Here is a 24,133-nt window from a genome sequence, read left to right on the forward strand (position 1 = left end):
TGATTTTGAGATTATTCTTTGTTGGTCATATCTCTTTTTATGATTGCTCATACAAATAAAATTACGAGTAAATTTTATAAAACTACAGTACTTTGATCGAAGTATTATAAAAGTACAGATTTAAGGCGTCGTATTATAAAACTACATATTTAACACAAAATTTATCACAAAACTATAGATTTAATACTAGAGTATCACAAAACTACATATTTTACAGCTTAAATTCCTACCACTACTGCTATGTTAGAGTGATAAATGTGTAGTTTTGTACTTAACATGATGCAAAACATGAACTGTTGTGATAATTTTATTACTAAATTTATAGTTTGGTGATCTTCCACCTTAAATATGTAGTTCTTTGATGAATTCGGTCCTAAATCTGTAGTTTTGTGATACACCTTTTTAAATCTATAGTTTTATAATAGTTTGTCAAAGTATATGTAGTTTTTTGAAATTTACTCAAAAATACCGAATAAAATGTTCTTACCATTAGAACATTTAAAATCCCAAAAATAATCCAAAACTCATCAAGCGGGCACATTTGTACGTGGTAGAATTTGGGCTTTTGGCCCATTTTGTGGTTGCATCGAAGCATTGGGCCATTCTTTTCGCTGTCGTTCAAAAGGCCACTTACCACAATTGGGCCCATCCAGAAACCTCTTGGTCGCAGCCACCGCCTAGGGTTGCGCTCTCTCTTTTATCCCAGCGCCGCCACGCCACCTTCCCTCCTCCCTCCTCGCCGCCGACGAACTCCCGGCCATCTCCGCCATGGTCGCCTCCTCCCTCCCTCCTTCCCGACTCATCGCTGTTCATCTCCTCAACCTAACACCCCTCTTCCGCGTGCGTGTGGTGAGTTGTGGTGCAGGCGTCGGAGAAGAAGCAGTCGAACCCGATGCGGGAGATCAAGGTGCAGAAGCTCGTCCTCAACATCTCCGTCGGCGAGAGCGGCGACCGCCTAACCCGCGCCTCCAAGGTCACCAACCCCCCTCCCCCCAAAATTCTCCCAACCCTCCTCTCGCCAACCTCCATTTCAACCCCCCTCTCTCTCCGGTTTCTTGCAGGTGCTGGAGCAGCTCAGCGGGCAGACCCCGGTGTTCTCCAAGGGTAGGTTAAGCTCTCCGCCATTGCCGTCTCTCTACTCTAGTTTACTCTTAGCTTCGTTGTGGTGATGACGAGAGTTTGCGGGGGGCGCTTTCTTTGCAGCGAGGTACACCGTGCGGTCGTTCGGAATCAGGCGTAACGAGAAGATCGCGTGCTACGTGACGGTGAGAGGGGAGAAGGCGATGCAGCTGCTGGAGAGCGGGCTCAAGGTCAAGGAGTACGAGCTGCTCAGGAGGAACTTCAGTGACACCGGATGCTTCGGCTTCGGTATCCAGGAGCACATTGATCTTGGCATCAAGTAAAGGCCCCGTTACTCTTTCTCGGATGAAACATTTCGCTTTTCGTATCTGCCTGTTTATGTTAGTCCTGTGCCTAGAAGATTTTAAAGCATTCATTGTCTCCATTCCCTTTTGTGACCTAGGATAGCGCTTCCAATATTTGCTTGAAATTGCCTCATTCAATAGATTTGTTTTGGATTGATGTTTACAAGTGATAGAATTTTATTAGTTGTAAGTTGCTAAACCTGAAGATGGTTTTTTTAAGTGTTCTCGGGTCATTGACAATTCATTTGGTACCTAGGAATTGTTAGCATACTGCTAATGCTATAGATGTTTATTTGATTGAGGCATAAACATTGATGCTTTTGTTTAAGTGGTGTTGTGATTTCTAAAGAGCATTGAGCTCGATTTTGAAGCAGACCATGGACTAGATCTTTTATAATCTGGTCCATTTGAAAACTTACTTTATAAATAGACCTTGACAAAACTTATAAAATAATTGGACCTGAATCTCGGCTCCAAGATCATTAGCACCAATATTCATGGTCTATTTAGATTGTGCAATTACCTTTGCTTGGCCTAGCAAGCTCAAGCTAGCCCATGAAAGCTATGGCATAAAAAAGCAAAAGTACAATGCTTGGATGTTTAGCCCGACAAATTGCCATCGGATGCTAACCGATTTGGCTTTTTGTCTTGGGTGAGCTTTTCTCGGTAGTTAGTTGGCCTTACTAAGCAATACTTTTTTTTTCTTTTGCTAATACTAAGCAACTCTCCTTGCTAGGCTAGGCTATGCTTTTCCTTGCTTGGGATTCAAACATCCTCAATATCTTGTCACCAAAGATCCTAGCATTGATACCATGGCACAAGTGGCACAAAATCCACATTACTAGATGGTCCGCGCCAATAACTTTGGTTCTGGGCTCATATGTTTCTAACATATTAACACACCCATCCACATAATGGTACATGAATGGTGTAGTGGTAAGATGTCTAAACTTGCCACCTAGTTGAGTTCGATCCTTGGCCAGTGCAATTTTTTTAGTGATGTCATTAAACAATTGGTATATTAATCAACTTATTATAGAATATAGCTCATTATCAACTGTCATATGAGCTCACATATGCATTACCAGGAATGCGTAACACAACATGGCACAATATTGATGCACAAAAATTGTATCTAAAATATTTTGTTGGCGATGAGCTCATATGAGATTAAGAATTTAATGGGCTATCATCTATAATAAGTTGACGAGTGCTTAAAGTGGTTAAATGAACTCTTACGTTCCTGGAAATCATGTGATCAAATCTTCATGATGGGTGTTTTTTCCTGTCTAGTCTTCTTTTGCTGGTCCATTCAAGGTGTGCATGCCACTTAAAAAAAGGAAAACAAAAAAGATTCCCACCCAATGTTCGAACTAAGCTTGCTAGGAGGCAAGAGCAGGCATCTCATCACCACACCACACATGTATAATTGTTCTAATGGTGTGTTAATATTTTAAGAAGTATATAAGCCCAATGCCTGATGGAATAAGCCTTTTGTTGTTCTGTTTTGTTTTTAGCATCTTAGGACAACATCCTTTCAGTTTTGCTTTTAGCATCTTAGGACAGCATCCTAGCGATCCTAGGACAACATTCTTTCAGTTTTGCTTTTAGCATCTTAGGACATCATCCTTTCAGTGCCCGTCGATCCTCGTCGTAGTCGACGTCGCCGTACCGAACTGCCTCCCACATGTGCCGCACCTGGAGCCTCACCCTCATGACCGCAGCTCACTCGATGTAGTTGGTCTTGGTGAAGGCAGGCCAACCACCGCCGGGGCTGACTTCCCTGATGACGGCCTGAATCCCGTGGTGTCCACGGTACCGGTCCGGGGAGGGAGAGACGAGCCGCCTGCAACGGCCGCGATCTCCGTCGACCAAGCCGTTGCCGCCGGGAGCACCGCCGTCATGCGCACCCCTGCCAAGGGGTCCGCCAATGCGTCCAAGCCCGTCTGGGCTACCGCTGCCGCGCGCGCTCCTGCCAGGAACGCCGCCGACGCATCCACGCCCGGCTGGGCTGCTGCTACGGCGCGTGTGGGGTTGCGCGGCTGCCCGTTGCTCCACCCGCTCACGAGCTGCCTCCCTCGTCAGCTCATCAGCAGGGATGTCGTAGGCGGAGACAGAGCTGCTGGAGCTATTGTCGCGCAGAGCCTTGAGCTCTGCCGCCGCCGCTTGCGCTGCATCCGCCGCTGCTTCCACTTCCACCCTTGCCGCCACCAATTCCGCCGCAGGCAGCCTTGACGCCCTCGCTGCCATCGCAGCAGTCTCTGCTGCCGCTTGCTGGCGTTCCTCGGCCGCGGCGAGCTCGGCCTCCTGCCGGAGCCGCGCGCTCGAGGCGACCGAGCGCTAAGACTGTCCTGCGGGCATGGCATGCTATTGGGGGCCTGCAGTGTGGGGGAAGAGTTTGCCTCTGACGAGCTGCTGCTCGTCAGTGCAGGGGAAGAGGGATGAGCAGGAATAGCCGATGTTCCAGCTGCCGGTTGAGGACAGAGGGGAGCTCGTGAAGGGGATGAGCAAGAGATGTCTAGACTACAGGATAGAGTGGCTCTAGTACCAAGTCATACTATCCGGGGGAGGTTGGATACATATTTATAGCCATAGCTTGCTAGCTGCGGGCTAGTCTAAAGGTGAAAGGAAAACATAAAGCATAAAAGGGATGCTGTCCTAAGATGCTAAAGAGCAAAACCGAAAGGATGTTGTCCTAAGATGCTAAAAGTAAAACTGAAAGGATGCTGTCCTAAGATGCTAAAAGCAAAACAGAACGACAAAGACCAAAAACCAACAAGGCTACTAAGAGCACAAGGCTTATTCCATCAATGCCAAGGTTCCTGGAGCTGACCATCTAGTGACGTGGATGGTTCCTGGAGCTGACCATCTAGTGACGTGGATTGCTTACAACGTGTGACAAGGTCTTGGCGCCATCATCTTTGAGATAATCCAAGAAATGCTATTGACAAGCGTCCAAATCCAAAAAATGCCATTAGCAAGTGTGAGTTCCAAGAAATACCATCGTACAAACGATTTTGTCCCAAAATGCCATCGCCGTTAGGGTTCTGTCTATTTTGCACTGTTAAGTACACTGTTCATCCTATAGCACTTAATGTCGCGGAGTTAAGTACATTGTTCATCTTATAGCACTTAATGTCGCGGAATGGACGGAACCCTAACGACGATAACGGCGATGGCATTTTTGGACAAAGTCGTCGTATATAGTGTATTGAAATTCTTCATTGAATACCCATAAAAAATCTTTAGCGAAGAATTCCCTTAGACCGTAGCGCAAAAACTGAAATTAAATCCAACTCCAGAATATCTTTGATACGAAAGGTGTTAAAAAGAAAACACTAAAGAGACAAGCAATCATACACCTTCACTTGTTTTGAATTTAAACTCTTAAAAGCCCTGAAGGCTATCTCTCATAAAGAAGTACACATCCATGGGCAGAAGGGACACTAAAGAGATTTTAAGGGACTACTCCAAGGGGCTCTAAAGGGACACTACTTTCCCTAACATCCACCCCTCTATTTATAGTCGAAGATGACGGAAATCCCACTACGAAAATGTTCAAATTGCCCTCTGGGTGAAACCCTAGCTCAGATGAAATCTAGGCCATCCGTTGTTCCTTCTCAAAGGAAATAACTCGGATGTCCTCCATGTTGTTGCCCGCTCCAGATCCCATTTTCCACATAAAATATGCATCGAACCACTCCTCCCGCGCACCTTGCTAGCTAGGCCCACCTACCAGTGAGATGAGCTGAAGGCTGAAGCTTCTCCGGCACGAGCAATCTACGGTGGGGCCTGCTATCCGCGCGTATGCTCCTTGGCCAATCACCACACGTACTTGGTCGTCGTTGATCCACGTCTTTGCCGCTCGCCGAATACCCGTTCACCACGCGTCTCTGGGAGGCGCGCTCCACCTATGCGACCTTATGCGCTTGTGCGGCGAGTATGAGACAACCGCATGTCCCGTACGGCTTTCGCCTCCATGCCCTCGCTGCGTCTTGCATCTAGCCAGGCCTCATCTGCAACTATCGTCTTGGACCATCACCTGGACCAGCATGGTTCGGCCTCCCTGCCAACAAGGCTGCTAGCCGGACGCCTTACCGCCTCCGTCTTGGGTCAACAAGCAAGAGCCTAATTGGCTTGACCTCCTCCAAGCCAAGTCGATCAGACTCATGCACAAGTGCATGGCATTGGGCCACGTGCACATATGCGCAACCCAATCACTTGCTTGCATGAGTACAGTACACATACGCTGTCCAAGTGCATGTATCGTCTAGCATTGTACATTACTCTTCGCGAATCTCAGACACTTGCACACTTGACCTTGTGAATCTCGTTGCGAAGTACTACTGACACGGTGTTCGTTCATCGGGCACCGCCTTGTACTCAACCGTGTCAACTGGCATCCTTTACTCTTCTGGACCTCAACTCTTCCATGAGTTTAGTCCCGATCTGCCGTTGACCTAGAGAGACCTCCAAGGATCCTGACGTCAGTCCCACCTTGTCACATGGCCTCTTGACTGCGTCGGACCTCCGTTCCTCCCTGAGCATAGTCCCGGTCCTCGCCATTGACCAAGGTTGACTTCGATCACCTGCACACACACGTAAACAAAACGCCCGTTGTTCGGGCATAGATATCACAACCTTACTCGTGTTAGTCAGCACACATTTCTTGCACTTCCGACACTCGCCAATTTTCCATCACAATAAATCAAAACCACAATTTGTTTCACAATCTCCCCCTTGATGGAAACATTGGCAACTTCAAGCAAAATTTTGAAAATTTGATTTTGCTCCACAAAGCAAATAATATTGCAAGTCAAACTTGGTTATTTGAAGAGATTGAAAAATCAAGACCAAGTGACAGATAAGGATGCAAATGCAAGCAAGTGCGTGCGGTGATTGGCCGAGGAGGCGTTCGCGCGAATCACGGGTTCACCCTGGAGTGCGTGCGCATGAGAAGCTTCGGCTCGTTTGGACATCTGAGATATTTCCTTTGAGGAGAAGGAACAACGGATGGCCTAGATTTCATCTGAGCTATGGGTTTTGCCCCAAGGGCAATTTTGACATTATCTTAGGGGGATTTCATCCATCTTGGGCTATAAATAGAGAGGTGGATGTTAGGGTGAGTAGGCTCCCTTTGGAGCCCTTTGGAGTAGTCCCTTAGAGTCACTTTGCCGGCCCATTTGCCCATGGGTGTGTACCTCTTTATGAGAGATGTCCTTTTGGGCTTTTGAAGTTTAAATTCAAAACCACAAGTGAAGGTGTATGGTTGCTTGTCTTTGAGTGTTTTTTTTGTGACAACAGTGCAATTAACATTGTTAAGAATCCGGTTCAACATTCAAGGACCAAGCACATTGAGATACGGTACCACTTTCTCCGAAAATATGTTTAGAAATGTACCATTGTGTTAACGCCAAAATTTACCAAAATTTGGTAAGATTCTTTAGTGGATTTGGTTAAGGAAAGAAGTCAAGCAGCCGATGTAATTTTATCTAGAAGAGATCGAGTTTAGGAAGGAATCGTGAAGACCATGGCATAACAGTTTAATTCTATCTAATAATTAGGTAGTTTTTAGTAATTTTCCTTAAGTTTTGTCTAGTGTCTGATCAAGACTTCTATCTTTCTTTTTATCTTTAGGAAACTTGTAACGTGTCCGATTAGGACTCGTATCAGCCCGAGGGTATAAATATGTACACTTGGGGTCATTGCCATTTATCTCTGGATCAATATTGGCGCATAACACCCTCTTTTCCGAGGTTTTTGTTACCTGCAGAACTTGGCACCTAACGCGGGGCTGCATGTCTTTGATCTTCGGTGAAGGGGTAACCCCTAAGTTCTGCCGGCCCTGGTAGTTGTATTGGTTATATTGGTGTTGTTCAAGGCTCCATCGCTTTGACCTCTTGGATTGCTCTGGTTCGGTTGGTATATTTTACCTACCTGATATTTGAATTGTATTTTTAATTGCATTGTGTTTAGAGACGCATCAATTTAGTTAGGACTATCTTGGTTAGGTCTGATCTTGTCTTAGCCGACATATCTCTACAATCACAATGCTATTTTAAATAGATTTGTTATATCCATCGCATTAGAAAGTTTTATCGACTCATTGAGATCAGATTATTAAACGCAATCTCGTGCTGCATCGGTTAGGTCCGACCTCAATTGTTATTAATAATCAAAGTCTTGTTAAGCCGATAGGTTCGTGCTAATGTTTCATCGGGGGGTTTATTTGATGTGTTAAATTTCTCTTTGATGATTTTACTGTCTTAGTCAAATTTAATACATGATCACTTTGATTGGTGTCATATTGGCTTGCTTAAATCTATCAGGTAATTATCAACCTTATGCTACATCCAGTTGTGTTCGCCCTGTAGGGTTGTGGTTGTAAGTTAGATTTATTTAAGTTAGTAAACATGAATCAATGTTTCATTGGGGTTTCAGTCGATAAGTTATTTAAATGTTGCATCGGCTTATAAGGATTATATACAAGTTGGTTTTAGCCAATTGCAGCAAGGTTTTATTGATTGCCTAATCTTTTGGATTTAAATTCTAATGACATCAGATTCCCAGCCGATGTATGCTTTAACCATCAGATTAATATTTATTCTATCATATCATTGTTGGCTAATTGGTTTATTGGATATTTATTTCATTATATTATCATCAGTCGATTGTCTTTATATCATTATTTATCTAAGTGTCAGAATCTATATCGGACATATAGCCGATGTGTTCAAAATCCTATCAACATCGTCTGGTATCGCCATATCGCCTTATTGGTCGATCGACTATGTGATCATCAATTTATCTATCCTGTCAGTCGCAATATCAAACTGACTGGCACGCCCGCATTCGAATCCAAATTTTTGGACCTGCACTGAAGCTAAGCAGATCTCCCGGCAGCTAAGCAGATCTCCCGGCATTGTGTTTGTCGACATAGTTCGCATCAACACAGATTTGGCACCATTAGCTGGGCGTGGATTTTTCGTCAACACATTGTGCTAGAGTTTGTTAAATCCGAGAAACGACATGCTGATATTTTTACAAAACCTCTCTATTGAGCATGATGTGAGTTCTTGCAAAGTGAGTTAGGGGTGATCCACCCCTGTGGATTGCGTTGAGAGGGAGTTCTTTTCTTTTGCATGCATTTGTAACATTTGCATCATGTTTACTTTCTTGCATTGTATTATACATCTTTTCATTAAAGAGCTTTGTTAACAATTTACTGGACATCTTTTTGATACTCATCTCTTACTTTTATGCAAGCTAGATCTTTTGTCTAGGTTACACGTGCTTAAGTAGCTTGTATGTTCATGCTATGCTCTTCATGCGCATTGATACTTGCTTAAATTGAATCTACACTTGAACTTAATTAATGTGCACAACTTGCTCTAGAAGTTTGCTTTTGATGCAATATCCTTCTCATAGATATGCCATGTTTTTATCATCTTAGCAATAGCTTTCGGCACATCCTTTTGAATGCTCACGCTTGATTGTTCATGGGTGCATCAATTATGTTCTTTCTATGCTTTATGTGTTTTACCACTGCTTTTGTCCCAGGCTACTGAGTGTGTTTACGCATAAGTAGTGCTGAAGATAGCACTGAGACTACCTGTAACAGGAGCTCTAACTGGAAAACTTGTTTGAGATTTGATGACACTGTTTGGCGCCCTCATCACTCGCTGACTGATAAGATTAGGCGTACCATCGCGATTGTGCTATAGTTTTCTTCAAAAATCCGAAAAGGAATAAAATGCAAATGTGATAGAGCTAAAAGCCCATGTTCTATGTTTTATTACCATCTTGATACTCTCTTGAACTGGGCATTAGCATGGTATCATGGGTTCATTTTTGTTTTTGATAATGTTAATCTTGCATATTTATGCGTTGGATTGCTTACTCTTAAGCTTCTTCTAGAAATAGCATGAAAGCTTGCTAGTGATATAACCTTGTTGCTCTTGTCATGTTTCATACTTCTTTTGTATATGTCTAGCTGGTAACCTCCAAAGTTCACTCAAATTAAAGTTTGCAATGTCTCATTTTTTGCATTTTTGCATGTCATCATTGCCAAAGGGGGAGAAATATTCAGCAAAATGCACTCATTGAGAATTTAAAATTTTGCTTTAGATCTTGGTGAAAAGGGGAGTTAGGCACATAGGGGGAGCATTCTTGCATTTGCATCATACATTACTCTTCGCGAATCCCGACACCTGCACACTTGACCTTGTGAAGCCCGTTGCGAAGTCCTCCCAACATTGTGTCCGTTCATCGTGCACCGCATTGTATTCAAGCTTGTCAACCGGCATCCCTGATCGTTCTGGACCTCAACTCCTCCCTGAGTTTAGTCTCGATCCGTCGTTGACCCCGGTTGACCTCTAAGGATCCTGACGTCAATCCCACCTTATCACATGGCCTCTTGACCTCACCGGACTGCTCCTCCCTGAGCATAGTTCTGGTCCTTGCCATTGACCAAGATTGAATTCGATCACATGCACACACGTAACAAAACTACCGTTTTTCGGGCACAAATATCACATCCTGACCTATGTTAGTCAACACACACATTTTCTTCACTTTTGACACTCTCCATTTTCCCATCACAATGAATCAAAACCACACTTTGTTTCACAGTTGGGGGTCTATTTATAAAATAAGTTTTGTAAAAGAGCCACATTGTCAAAAATCTAGAAGGTCTGGAACCACGAAACAGTACAAACTTCGTATTTCTATGGTAGAAACATCACCCTATTAGTAAATGTACTGTGAGTTAGAACTCTAGAACCTCTGGGAAGCTCTTCTCACCATCAGTGCAATTTTGTCATTTGTCTATTTTGTTTACTAATTGAGCAGTTCACTTGGCATTCAGCATCAGAGCATGTTTACTCATGATGATTGTTTTTTATACTTGCAGAAAAAAACTATCTAATTGAATTGTCAATTTATCCCTTGTTTCACCTTTGGATACTTGTTAGTACTGTCTTTTTACGGACCCAATTACCTCTATCCATCATGGACGTATTAACAACTGTTTAGTGACTGGAAATGCTTGGTTATTTGAATCATAGAAATGCCTACCAAATTAGCAAGTTTCATACTAACAAATGATCTGAGCAACCCTTTGGAACTTCTTCACAATCCAATTTAGAAATGATCTACACGCTCACCATCTTTGATCTTGACCGTCCACGAAGTTTGTCCACATATGCACCATAATAGTTTCGTATGTGTAGTTTGCATTGCTCTTGAGCTGTGCATAGCTGATGATGGAGAGAATGCACCAATACGATGTTTGGTATTCGCCAAAAGCACATTGAAATAAGTGTGTTTTTGTTTTTAATTTATAATTTTCTGCACACATCACATGGTTTTACTATCCTTCGAAAAAATACGGCTAAACCGTCTCTTGTGTGCTGCAGGTACGACCCCTCAACAGGTATCTATGGAATGGACTTCTATGTTGTGCTTGAGCGTGCTGGCTACCGTGTTGCCCGTCGTCGGAGGTGCAAGTCTCGCGTTGGGATCCAGCACCGGGTGACCAAGGAGGATGCCATGAAGTGGTTCCAGGTCAAGTATGAAGGAGTCATCCTCAACAAGGCCCAGGCGAATACCTCTTAAAACATTTTCACCTGTAGGCTCAGCTGTTAGAAAAGCTTTTCCCTTGTTGGGCAGAAGTTCACCTTCCAAGTTTTATGTTACTTGATGAATTTTCCGGCCAGATGTTTTTGTCAATTACCTGAAAGCTAAGAGCATGATCTGATCTTACATCATCTTGTCCAATGTCACACTTGTGCTTTTGCATGGAAACATGTAGCTACCTCTGAATCTGATCACCTACTTACAATTGCAAGTTCAGGAAGGTAGTCCCTTCTAGATTAGATATTTTCAAGAGATTGGCGTTTTTTTTTTCAAATACTACCATTCTTTTTCCCTACTGCTCTAGCTGGCCTGTCGAAATCATTCGTGACCTGAGTTATCGTTGAAAGCTTGATGCCGTCCGACAGAGACGTCGAGCTGCCTCTTTTTTTCTTTTTTTTTATGATAATCCAATGGTTTTACATCGCTCTCTGTTAATTTTATGTTTTAATTTCAAGCGGAGTAGCACAGCTCAAAAGCTTGTGTTCTGCGCGGTGGCGAGACGGAGTTGTTTTCTGGCCGGTCACCGGCTGCAAGAGATTGGCGTTTTCTGATATACCGCTTTTGTCTCCTGCTTCCAGTTGGTCAGTCGAAATGCTTGATGCATCCGACAGAGACATCGAGCTGTGTCTCAAGAATGAATCGGGCCCCTTTTCCTCTTCTTCCCATGCGGTTTATAAAATAAATGCTCGTGGTCCAAGCGATGAAAAATGATTTTAAGGTGATCCTCACTAGTTTTAAAACATATGCTCTGATCATTTAAGAAAAATGAACAAAGCAAAAAAAGTAATAATTCACAAATAAAACATAAATATTTGTGTTATTACGGTTTAAAAGCCAACGATAAAAAAACAGACTTAAAAAAAACCCTAAAATTAAATCTAATTATGTTCACAAAATTTAAACTTTGAGAGACCAAGGACCTATTTAGTAGGGCTCTCAAACTCATAAATCTAATTTCAAGTTATGGATTGGCCCAAACCCCACTTCACCTCTTTATTCATTTTTTGATCATCACAACCAGCTCCACTTTCTTTCCACTGGGACTGAAAACGTTTGGTTGGGTCTGCCCTGAGACTAAAAAAAAAAACTCTATAATGTTTTTTTTAAAAAAAGCCTTGAAATTTAGCTGTGGGCTTAACAGGAAAATTTGGCTAGTTATCTTTCATCAATTACCATCACCTACTAGCTGAATAATTAGGAGTATTTTTTTTTAAAAAAAATACCACATCATGTTCTGGTTTTGGGGGCATTCTTAACTCAAAATCCCAAGTTTTATAATTTGCTTCATGCAATCTTACGTTTTAGGGCAAAATATTTCTTATAACCTTTAGGTCCAAGCCTAAATCATCCACTTTGGCTAATATTTTTCTTTTAAAACTGTAAACAATTGTATGAGATATTTTGTCTTCCTCCGTTTCATAATGTAAGACTTTCTAGCATTGCCCATATACATATAGATATTAATGAATATGAGCAATGCTAGAAAGTCTTACATTGTGAAACGGAGGGAGTATATAATATAAATGTCAGTTGCTTTGCAACTAGCGTTGATCATCGATGGTTTGATAATTTATGTGTATATTTAGCTTATTCTCATGTCATGAATTACGTTAAGTTTTTTAATACCACAGTGCAGAATTGAGGAAAAGAAGATAAAATACACGAGAGGGATGCATATTTTGAGTCAACTAGTATGAATTTATGTAAAAAATAATCATATAGTACCTCTATTTTTTAATAGATGACACGGTTAACTTTAGAATAATGTTTGACCATTCATCATCGGGCTAATTCGATCCATGCCACCGCAACTTTGCCAAATTAAAAAAATACTACTACTATTCATCGTATCGGCTGGGCGCCACTGCAATTTTGGGAAATTGGATCCATACCACTCCGTCGCGTTTTCCATCCACTCCCGTTGACGCCGTCTTTCCCCGTCCGAGGACTGAGCCAGAGGACACCACCACTGACTCCGGCTTCGGCGACGACACCGACGCAGGCGCAAGCGGCGGCGGCGGCGGCGGCGGCTTAGGGTTCTCGTGGTGGCGCAGGCGCGAGTGAAGGCCGGAATCCCGTGCGGAGCAGCCCCCATGCCATGACGGCGGTTGAGGACACCGCAGGGAGCGATGCGGCTGCTCCTCGTCGCCTCGCCGGTCGTTCGCTGCGAAAAGGACCTCGTCGTGCGCGTCCTTGGCCAGGGACGCTGACGCTGCTGGCCGGAGACGGTGGCGCAGCCGCGGCCCACTCTGCCGCCTTCTCCTTGGATGCCTCGGCTTCCTCACCACATGCCCCGACAGCACGATGGTCGCCGAGTCGACCCGTGAGGTGGCTTTCGTTGTCAGCGTCGTCAACGGCAAGGCCGACCTGGGTGGCGGCGAAGGAGCTCGGCGGTGGCGAAGGAGCTCGGTGGCGGTGGCGAGGGAGCTCGGCACCGGAGACCGCGCCGGAGAGACCCCACCAGGGCCGGCCGTGACCGCGCCAGCTTGTCTTCCGCTCGTGCCGGCCGTCGCGCGGTGTGGAGGGGATGAGGATGAGACGGTGTGAGAGATGAGATGGAAAAAGTGACGGGAGTGGCATGGATCCAATTTTCTAAAATTACAGTGGCACCCAGCCGATATGATGAATAGTAGTGGCTTTTTTTAATTTGGTAAAGTTGCAGTGGCATCGATCCAATTAACCCATCATCTTATTAGATTAAAAAAATAATGTAAATATGATAAATTATAAGTCATACTTAAAGTTTTTTAATTATAAAATATGTTGCAACAAAAAAAATGACATTTATATAATTTTTCAGTAAGACAATTAGTCAAACGTTATGCTAAAAATCAACGGCGTAATTTGTTAAGAAATGAAGGGAGTATAATAGTAAAATATGAGGTTTTTTTTGAAAAGTATAAGGCTTTTTGAAATATTTTATCTTAAAATCGGAGGTTCCTTAAAAATAAATCACAATAATTGAGGTTCTTTCTGGTTATGGATGCCTCATTACGTGTAGCCACCAAACCCAAAGATCGAGCAGGTAGGTGACCCGTTCGACGCAGTGGGAGCGGAGCTGAGCAAAGCTCCGGCCGCGACCTCGAGCAAGACGACGATGGAGCCAAGCCGCCCGCGCCTCCCTCTCCTCCTCCTCCTCCTCCTCCACTTCTCGCTGCTCGCCTCGCCGTGTTCCGCGCGGTGGCGAGACGGCTGCGGCGTTGGCGATCTGCGCGAGAGCTTCCTCCGGTGCGTCGCGCGGCGGTCGCCGGCGACCGCCGCCGACCCGTCGCGGCTCGTGCACGCGCCGGGCGACGCCTCCTACCCGTCGCTGCTCGACTCCACCATCCAGAACCTCCGCTTCGCCTCGCCGCGGACGCCCCGCCCGGCGCTGGTGCTCACGCCCGTGACCGCCGACGAGGTGCGCGCCTGCGTCGTCTGCTGCCGCGCCCACGGCCTCACCGTCCGCGCGCGCAGCGGCGGGCACGACTACGAGGGCCTCTCGTACCGCTCGCTCGGCCGGTCCCCGAGGTTCGCCGTCGTCGACGTCGCGGCGCTCCGGGCGGTGCGGGTGGACGCGGCGAGGGGCGTGGCGCGCGCCGAGGCGGGGGCCACGCTCGGGGAGCTCTACTACGCGGTGGCGGAGGGGAGCGGCGGGCGGCTCGGGTTCCCCGCCGGAATCTGCCCGACGGTCTGCGTCGGCGGGCACCTCAGCGGCGGCGGGTTCGGCCCGATGATGCGCAAGTACGGCCTCGCCGCCGACAACGTGGTGGACGCGGAGGTGGTGGACGCCGAGGGGAGGCTCCTGGACAGGGCGGCCATGGGGGAGGGCCTCTTCTGGGCGATCAGGGGCGGCGGCGGCGGCAGCGTCGGCATCGTCGTCTCCTGGACCGTCAACCTCGTCCCCGTCCCGGCCGTCGTCTCCGCCTTCACCGTCCACCGCCTCCTACTCCGGCGAGGTGGCCACGACGAGCAATCTCTCCTCCGCCTCCTCACCAAATGGCAAGCCGTGGCGCACGCTCTCCCCGACAACCTGTTCGTCAAAATGTCCATGGAGGCCAAGACCATCAACGACGGCGACGACTCAACTCGTCATCCATTGGTGACGTTCAAATCATTGTTTCTTGGAAATTGCAGCGACATGATCACCCAAATCGACCACCATTTGCCCGAACTCGGCATCAAACCAACCGATTGCAGGGAGATGAACTGGCTGCAATCCATGCTGTACTCCTACGGCTACACCAATGGCCAACCAGCAGAGGTGCTTCTTGACAGGACACTGCAACCCAAGGACTACTACAAGATCAAGCTCGACTACCTAACCTCACCAATTCCGACACCCGGCCTGATCGAATTGCTCACCAAGATCGTCGAAGACGAAGACGGCTCCATCGACATTGACCCACAAGGCGGCGAGATGAGCCGGATACCGGAATCCGGCACGCCGTACGCTCACCGGAGCGGATACCTCTACAACCTGCAATACTTTGTCAAGTGGGGAGGTGACAAGAATGTGTCCTATGAGGATGATCATCTGAGCTGGGTGAGGGGGTTGCATGAGCTGATGACACCCTATGTGAGCAAGAACCCCAGGGCTGCATACATCAACTACAGGGACCTGGATTTGGGGCAGAATGTGGAGGGAAACACAAGCTATGAGGAGGCCAGGGTGTGGGGGGAGAAGTACTTCAGGGGAAACTTCAGGAGGCTGGCAATGGTGAAGGGTGAGGTGGATCCTGATCAGCTGTTCTGGAGTGAGCAGAGCATCCCTCCTCTGGTTGTGAGCACAAGGGATGCTGGATTGGTTTCAGATAGCTGATGATGGTTCAGTCTGCAGCTTGATGTATAGTAAGAATCTGTGCCTTTTCTTCAGCATATATTTCTCCAATAATGTGTGCTAGAAAATCAAATACTCCTAGTTCATCGAATAGACAAATCTTTTTTTTTATCCCGAGTACAATTTGGATGCACAGATGCACTCAAGCGTGCACACCAAGATCACGTGCGCCAACACCAACGAGGGTGTGTCCTATAGCACATGTTTTTGAAAAATGGAGACTTGTAACCTCATGTAGGCTGCGTTCTTTGCCGGGAGTTCCCAACTCCCCCACATTCGTTTTCCATGCGCACGCTTTTCAAACTACTAAACGATGTGTTTTTTTTTTTGCAAAAAGTTTCTATACGAAAGTTGCTTGAAAAAAATCATATTGATCGATTTTTGAAAAAAAATTAACTAATACTTAATTAATCACACGTTAATGCGAACATCGTTTTGCGTGCCGGGTCCAACCCCTCCTCCGAACCCAGCCTTAGGCTATTCACGGTACAGTGAGGTGGTGTTAGGTACGTCACGATGGAGATTCTTCTCCACGTACGAAGATGATAGGTCCGTTTGACACAGCTCCAGAGCTCAGCCAAATAATTTCAGCTCCACTTAAAATGGGTACAGAGCTGACTAGAGCACTATCATAAAATAAACTAGAGATGTGGAGCTGGGTTTGGGCTTGTCGGAGGACGAACTCCTCGAGCGGGGGACCGTGAGGCCCCTCCTTTGTTGGTTCGGCCGAGGGCAGCGAGTGAAAGCTAAGGAGCTGGGAAGATTGGAAGCTGTCAAGGGGATCGGGCCCCTCAAAAAGGATGAGACAAAGGGAATTATACCGGTTCAGGCCGCTAAAAAGTGTAATACCCTACTCCTGTGTATGATGATTTTTCTGAGCTTTCCAAATCTCTGAACCTCTGGTGTACAAACTAGGGCTAAGCGATCCAACTCTTTGTTCTTCGACCCCCCCTCTTCACTGGACATGAACCTCCTTTTATACTCCAAGGGGTTCTCTCACATGCGCGGGGGTGTGCCGCCCAGTGAAGGGAGTAAATATTCCCTATATTAAATATGTGTCTTGCACCACAACGTGGAAGTCCTCTTAGTATCGGCTGTTGTGCGGGGCCCATCAAATCATGTCGGCTGACGCAGGCCGACACGGGAAGGATCCCCCTCATTCACCATTTAATGGAAGTGGATTTTGGGTGTGCGAATGCACCAGGAACACCATCCCTGGTGTGTAACTCTGGTTGTCTTTCCTTATCCGGAACTCTATCCATATCCGAAGGTTATTTCCGTATAAGACATGGTATGTGGTGGGTCCTGCCGAGATTTAGTCAACTACTATTAGGTATGTGGTATCCATAACCCTGACAGACTTTGTAAATCATTGCTGGGAATTATATTTCTAGTAATGTCGTTAAGAAATACCAACACATTCTTTAAACCAAAAGGCATAGTTGTATAACAAAATGTGCCTACAGGAGTAATGAAAGCAGTTTTTTCCTCATCCTTCCTAGCCATGCAGATTTAATGGTAACCTGAATAAGCATCTAGGAAACACAAAAAGTCGCACCCCACGGTGGAGTCAACTATCTGATCTATGCGTGGCAAAGGGAAGGGATCCTTAGGGCATGCCTTGTTAAGGTCGGTGTAGTCGATGCACATCCAGAGCTTGCCGTTCGCCTTGGGGATGAACACCAGGTTTGCCAACCACTCCAAATGGATGACCTCTCGGATGAACTCGGCCTCTAGGAGATGCGCCACCTCCTCGCGGATAAAAGCTTGTCGCTCCGGGGCCTACCGCCGCACCTTCTGTCGGACGGGTCTCGCGTCCGGCCGCACGGCTAGATGGTGCTCGATCACTGTTAACAGTGAAATTTGGTAAGCCCGGAGTAGTCATCGGCTTCGAAGTCCTGAGATTAGCCGATGAGAGTTGTCAAGTCGTCAGTTGTCGGATTCTTGCTATATTCGGTTAAGGAAATTGATCTACTAAAGGAAGCTTATCCAGAAGAGACCGAGTTCAAAGAGAATGCGGCATGACAAGTTATCTATTAATTAGGAATAGTTTGTTAGTTTCCTTTTATCTATAGGAAAGTGTGTTTAGTGTCCTATAAGGACTTTATCTTTTACTTTTATCTTTAGGAAAGTTTCTTTCTTGTCCGACAAGGACTTGTATCAACCCATGGGTATAAATATGTACACCCGGGGTCTATGTAATCTATCTCTACGATCAATACAATTCGGCGCATCGCCATCTTTTACCTTTTCTACTTTATTTTATTGTCCGGCGGGACATGGCGCTTGACGCGGGGCTGCATCGGTGTTCGATCATCAGCTAAGGGGTAAGTCCAATGTTCCGTCGGCCCAGGCAATTGTCTCATCTACATCGGCGTCGTTCAAGGCTGCATCAGCACATTCGACCTCTTGGATTGCTCTGGTTTGGATGATATATTTGCCTACCTATTTATCATATGTCTCTGTTAATCTAGTCTTAGCATATCAATTTACCTCTATCGGCTTCTCGCTTTAGGGTTTCTGCCGGTATCGGCTAAATCGTGTTGTTAGATTAGATTAGCTTAGACATCTACCACCCTAAAAACTCAGTCAATGGCTTGATTGTCTAGATATTATGTTTCTTTTCATACTTAGTGCTGCATCAGTTAAGTTTGATCTACTAAGTCATGCTTAGAACCATAATCTCTAGCCTGCTTCTTGATTGTCAATAAGGGTTTCATCGGGGTTTCAGCCGATGAGTTATCTGGACGTTGCATCGGTTCATAAGGATTGCACATACATATAAGTTGGATTTAGCCGATGACAACAAAGGTTTCACTGTTTAATCTAATCTTGTGGATTTCATGACATCGGACCTCCAGCCGATGTGTGCTTTAACCTTCGGATCCATGCTTATTTATCATATCATTGCTAGCCGATTGGTTTATACTGGATTATATTGTTATTTTATTACATCATCATCAGCCGATTGCATTTATATTATTATTTACATTGGACATATAACCGATTGCTTAAACCCTATCGCTATCGGCTGGTATCGGCATCGGCTATTATCGCTATCGGCTGGAACTACTCCATCGGCTTGTCAGCCGATCGGCTGTTTTGATCTACTATTTGTATATCTTGTCAGTTGCAGGATCAAACTGACTGGCACGCTCGCATCTCACCAATCTTTGGACCTGCACTGGAGTTAAGCAGATCTCCCAGGCCGGTGTGTTCGATTTTTTCGTCAACAATCACCTCCCTGTGGACCCCAGGCATGTCCAACGGCTTTCAGGCAAAGACGTCGGCGTTTGCCCGCAGGAAGGAGACGAGCGCGTCTTCCTATTTGTCGTCCAAGTTACCACCAATCTTCGGTCTTGGACGGATCATTGCCAAGGATAATCTTCTTGACGGACACCTCGTCACCAGAAGTCATCCGCTTCTTCAAGAGACGAGAGGTGGAAGTCTCAGGCCCCCCGCCGCCGTTCTCCGGCTGCGAGGTTGATTGCACGTTGCTTCGTGCAAGTCAGGGCGATCTTGACATCGCCACTAATGGTGATGGGGCCGCCGGGGCTCAGCATCTTCATCTGGAGGTAGGCGTAATGGGTGACCGCCATGAACTTCACCAATGCGGGCCTGCCAAGGACCGCGTTGTAGGGCAGATTGAGATCCGCCACATCAAAGTCGAGCCGTTCGGTGCGGAAGTTGGTAGGATCACCAAAGGTGACCAGGAGCACAATATGACCGGACGGCCACGTGTGTCCCGGGGTCACTCCTATGATGGGTAGCGACGTCTTAAGCTTCATCCCTGGGGCCTTGATGGCGTCGAAGGCCGCGGGGGAGATGATGTTTAGTGCGACCCCGCCGTTGATTAGGACGCGCTTCATCTTAACGTTGCAGATGGTTTGCGATACCACCAGCGCCAACTGCCCTCCCCGGGAAACCACTGGCGGGTGGTCGGTTTGGTCGAAGGTGAGCTTCACCTCCGACCAGCGTGCTCGCCGTGTCGCCTCATGGGTAGGGACAGCGGCCAGAAGCTCGCGCTTCATGGCCTTAAAGCTACGGTCGGATGCGTGGGCGCATGCTCCACAGTCGACGGTGGCGATAGTGGTGTCAAGCTCCTAGAACTCCAGGTCCTCATCACCATTGTCGACGGGGGCCTTCTTCTTGGCCTCCTCTCGCCGCTTGTCGGCCGAGGTCTCCGGGGCTTTACCCTCCCGGTGACCCTGCCGCTTCTCCTGATGCGACTTCTTGACGCGCTTGGCCAAGGACTTGATCGTGCGACAGTCAGCAAGGCTGTGGGTGGAGGTATTGTGGATGATGCACCACTTATCTAGTGAGCGGCTCTCACAAGGGGCGGCGGTGTCCTTCTGTTTGATGCTCGCGGCCTTTTCTTTGTGCGGGGGCCGCAAGGTGCCTTCGGCGGTGAGGACGTGGTCCTTGTCGCCGGATCGGACCGATCTCTTCTTCTTCCTCTTCTCTCGCCGCTTGGAGCAGGAGGAGGACTCAGGGGCAGCCGCAGCCGCCGCGCCAGAGCTGGAGGAGTTCCAAGCCCACGCCTCCTCTTTGCGGGCCACGTGATCCGCGAGCTGAAAAAGCTCCGCGTATGTTTTGTGCTCCTTGGAGGCGACCTTCTTCAGCACGCGGTTATGCCACACGCCCCCCTAAATGCGTAGATGACCGCGTGAGGAGGGATGCATGGGATCGATGGTGTTGCGGACCTGACAGAACTGCTAGATGTATGAGTGGAGGGACTCATCGTCCTTCCGTTGTACCGCACGCTGTTAACGACGAAATTTGGTAAGCCCAAAGTCATCATCGGCTTAGAGTCAGTATCGGCTTCAGAGTTATGGAATCAGCCGATGGGAGTCGTCAAATCACCAGCAACCGTGTTCTCGATGGAGTTGGATCAACTAAAGGGAATTTATCCAGAAGAGTCCGAGTTCAAGAAGGATGCGGCATGGCAGTTTATCTATTAATTATGAATAGTTTGTTAGTTTCCTTTTATCTTTAGAAAGTGTGTTTAGTGTCCGATAAGGATTTTATCTTTTCCTTTTATCTTTAGTTTCTTTCCTGTCCGACAAGGACTAGTATCTCCCTATGGGTATAAATATGTACACCCTGGGTCATTGTAATCTATCAATCTATCGATCAATACAACTACTCTCGGCGCATCGCCACCCTCTTTACCGAGGTTTTTACTTATCATTCGATGGAACTTGGCACCTGACGCGGGGCTGCATCGGCTTTCGATCTTCAGCGAAGGGGTAAGTCCTACGTTCCGTCGGCCCAGGCAATTGTCTCATCTACATCAGCGTTGTTCAAGGCTGCATCAGTACATTCGACCTCTTGGATTGCTCCGGTTTGGATGATATATTTGTCTACCTATTTATCATATGTCTCTGTTAATCTAGTCTTAGCATATCAGTTTACCTCTATCGGCCGCTTCTCGCTTTAGGGTTTCTGCCGGTATCGGCTAAATCGTGTTGCTAGATTAGATTAGCTTAGACATTTACCACCCTAAAAATCAGTCAACGGCTTGATTGTCTAGATATTATGTTTCTTTTCATACTTAGTACTGCATCAGTTGAGTTTGATCTACTAAGTCATGTTTAGAACCATAATCTCTAGCCTGCTTCTTGATTGCCAATAAGGGTTTCATCGGGGTTTCAGCCGATGAGTTATCTGGACGTTGCATGGGCTTACAAGGACTGCATATACATATAAGTTGGACTTAGCCGATCACAACAAAGGTTTTACTGTTTATCTAATATTGTGGATTTTATAACATTGGACCTCCAGCCGATGTATGCTTTAACCTTCGGATCAGTGTTTATTCTATCATCTCATTGCTAGCCGATTGGTTTATACTGTATTATATTATTGTTATACTATATTATCATCAGTCGATTGCCTTTATATCATTATTTAAGTCAAGTGTCAGACTCTACATTGGACATAAAGCCGATAGCTTAGAACCCTATCGTTATCGGCTGGCATCGGCTATCGGCTGGTATCGGCATCGGCTGGAACTACTCCATCGGCTTGTCAGCCGATCAGCCGTTTGATCTACTGTTTATATATCTTGTCAGTTGCAGGGTCAAACTGACTGGCACACCCGCATCTCATCAAGATTTTTGGACCTGCACTGGAGTTAAGCAGATCTCCCAGGCCTCGTGTTTTTCGCATCAACACGCTTTTGGCACGCCCGGTGGGACCATGATTTTATATCCACATGTTTGAAGAAGAAGTCAATGCCAAGATCATGGTCATAGTGGAGGATTTAACGGAGGAACAAAGGCAACAGATGGAGCAGTTTGTAGCTGATTTTCAAACGCGTTGTCTTCAATGTTTCATCATGACACCAGAAGAGCCAACTCAGAAGACTCGATTCCCCAAGCCGATAGTTGAAATACTTCAAGATATAGTTGATGAAGCAGTTCATCGCACATTGTTTGATCAGTTTGGAGTTTTGATGAGTAGACTACAAGATGTGGTCAAGAAGATAGTTCCTGAAATAATTGTTCAAAAGAATCAGCTCGAGGGGCAAGCATATCAATATCGGCCAGAAGAACTTCGTCAATATGGGCATGATGAAGAATATCAATATGACAATGATTTGCCCGATAGAATTGCAAAGATAATAGAGGAGAAGTTTGGAATCAAACCTAAGGAACATACTTCTGTGTATCGGCTGCCATATCCTGAGTGGTTTAATAGGGTGCCATTGCCACACCGATACAAAGTTCCAGATTTCTCCCAGTTTTTAGGGCAAGATGATACATCTACAATGGAACACATCAGTCAATTCTTAGCACAATGTGGGGAGGCATCGGCTGAAGAAGCTCTGAAAGTTAGATTTTTTTCCATTGTCTTTGACTGGATCAGCTTTCACATGGTTTTCATCGCTACCATCAGATTTTATCCAAGGATGGGCCGATCTTGAGAAGCAATTTCATGACTATTTCTTTGTTGGAATCAAAGAGTTGAAGCTTTCAGATTTAATATCGGTTGAGCAGCAAGAAGGAGAATCGGCTATGGAATATATTCAGAGATTTTGTAATGTCCGCGGTCGATGTTATAGTTTGAATCTAAGTGATGAGCAGCTCGCAGATCTTGCATTCCAAGGATTGTCAGCACCTATCAGAGAGAGATTCTTCTGCCACGAGTTTGACAGTCTAGCTCATTTAATGCAGACAGTATCGGCTTATGAAAGCCGATTGCAAGAAGCAAGGGAAGATCAATTTTGGAGTTAACAAGATCAGACAGAAGAGAATTTTGGAGCATGGGTCCTCACACTCCAAAACTGGGGGGCATGTGTTAACGACAAAATTTGGTAAGCCCAAAGTCATCATCGGCTTAGAGTCAGTATCGGCTTCAGAGTTATGGAATCAGCCGATGGGAGTCGTCAAATCACCACCAACCGTGTTCTCGATGGAGTCGGATCAACTAAAGGGAATTTATCCAGAAGAGTCCGAGTTCAAGAAGGATGCGGCATGACAGTTTATCTACTAATTAGGAATAGTTTGTTAGTTTCCTTTTATCTTTAGAAAAGGGTGTTTAGTGTCTGATAAGGACTTTATCTTTTCCTTTTATCTTTAGTTTCTTTCCTGTCCGACAAGGACTAGTATCTCCCTATGGGTATAAATATATACACCCTGGGTCATTGTAATCTATCAATCTATCGATCAATACAACTACTCTCGGCGCATTGCCACCCTCTTTACTCTCGGCGCACGGGCGGCTCAATGCACATCCAGCCAGCGCTCGATGTCAAGCCGAGCGTCCGGTTCTCCGTAGATACACTCATGGCGCCCACAGCTCCCTGCGGGCATCGACGAGGGGTGTGAGGACGAGTGGCGGGAAGCTGCCGCCACCCGGTGTGCTCTCCATCTTGACGACAAAGAGAGGGCAATCGTACTACGTGATATACCAGCCGCCGTTGTCCGGCCGCCAGCGGCAAGCTGCCGCTGTGCGGTGGTGACCAGGTTGGCCACATCGTCCAGCCAGCACCGGACCGAGGTCTCTGGCTCTGGATCGACAAGGGGTGGCGCAGAAGTGCGCCCTGAGGCGTGCCACCGTCGTCGTGAGGCGGCAGCGCACTCTTTCTCAGCGTCCTCCCTTGCCTGCCAGCAGTGAGATGGCCGAGTCCCCAGACTTATCCCGGCCCTCCCCTCGCCTAGGATTGCGGCGAGGGGGAGTCGAAGTAGGTCGTGCTTGGTGACGAGGGTCAAGATCCTCCTCATCAGCCACACACCACCAGCTTGCCGTC

General features: G+C 46.4%; 2 protein-coding genes across 2 annotated transcripts; both read left to right on the top strand.

Moving 5' to 3' along the window:
* The first annotated feature begins 651 nt into the window (after positions 1 to 651).
* LOC4328826 (large ribosomal subunit protein uL5) lies at positions 652 to 11,191 on the top strand. The gene is made up of 5 exons (XM_015771254.3): positions 652 to 771; positions 866 to 973; positions 1,062 to 1,104; positions 1,204 to 1,399; positions 10,841 to 11,191. Exons 1-5 carry the CDS (start codon positions 769 to 771, stop codon positions 11,037 to 11,039), a joined length of 549 nt encoding a protein of 182 aa, XP_015626740.1. The 5' UTR covers positions 652 to 768; the 3' UTR covers positions 11,040 to 11,191.
* A 2,892-nt stretch (positions 11,192 to 14,083) lies between these two features.
* Positions 14,084 to 15,990, top strand: LOC9271032 (berberine bridge enzyme-like Cyn d 4). Its single transcript, XM_015767207.3, has one exon. It carries the CDS (start codon positions 14,158 to 14,160, stop codon positions 15,859 to 15,861), a length of 1,704 nt encoding a protein of 567 aa, XP_015622693.1. The 5' UTR covers positions 14,084 to 14,157; the 3' UTR covers positions 15,862 to 15,990.
* The last annotated feature ends 8,143 nt before the right edge of the window (positions 15,991 to 24,133 follow it).

Source organism: Oryza sativa, chromosome 2 (genome assembly GCF_034140825.1).
Source record: "Oryza sativa Japonica Group chromosome 2, ASM3414082v1".
Taxonomy (NCBI): domain Eukaryota; kingdom Viridiplantae; phylum Streptophyta; class Magnoliopsida; order Poales; family Poaceae; genus Oryza; species Oryza sativa.

What these genes read in the sequence shown, in the direction of transcription:
- LOC9271032 (XM_015767207.3), top strand. Translation starts at nt 14,158, where the DNA reads ATGGAGCCAAGCCGCCCGCGCCTCCCTCTCCTCCTCCTCCTCCTCCTC.
- LOC4328826 (XM_015771254.3), top strand. An exon ending in GCCTAACCCGCGCCTCCAAG is followed by an intron (nt 974 to 1,061) that starts GTCACCAACCCC and finishes GGTTTCTTGCAG; the next exon opens with GTGCTGGAGCAGCTCAGCGG. An exon ending in GACCCCGGTGTTCTCCAAGG is followed by an intron (nt 1,105 to 1,203) that starts GTAGGTTAAGCT and finishes CTTTCTTTGCAG; the next exon opens with CGAGGTACACCGTGCGGTCG.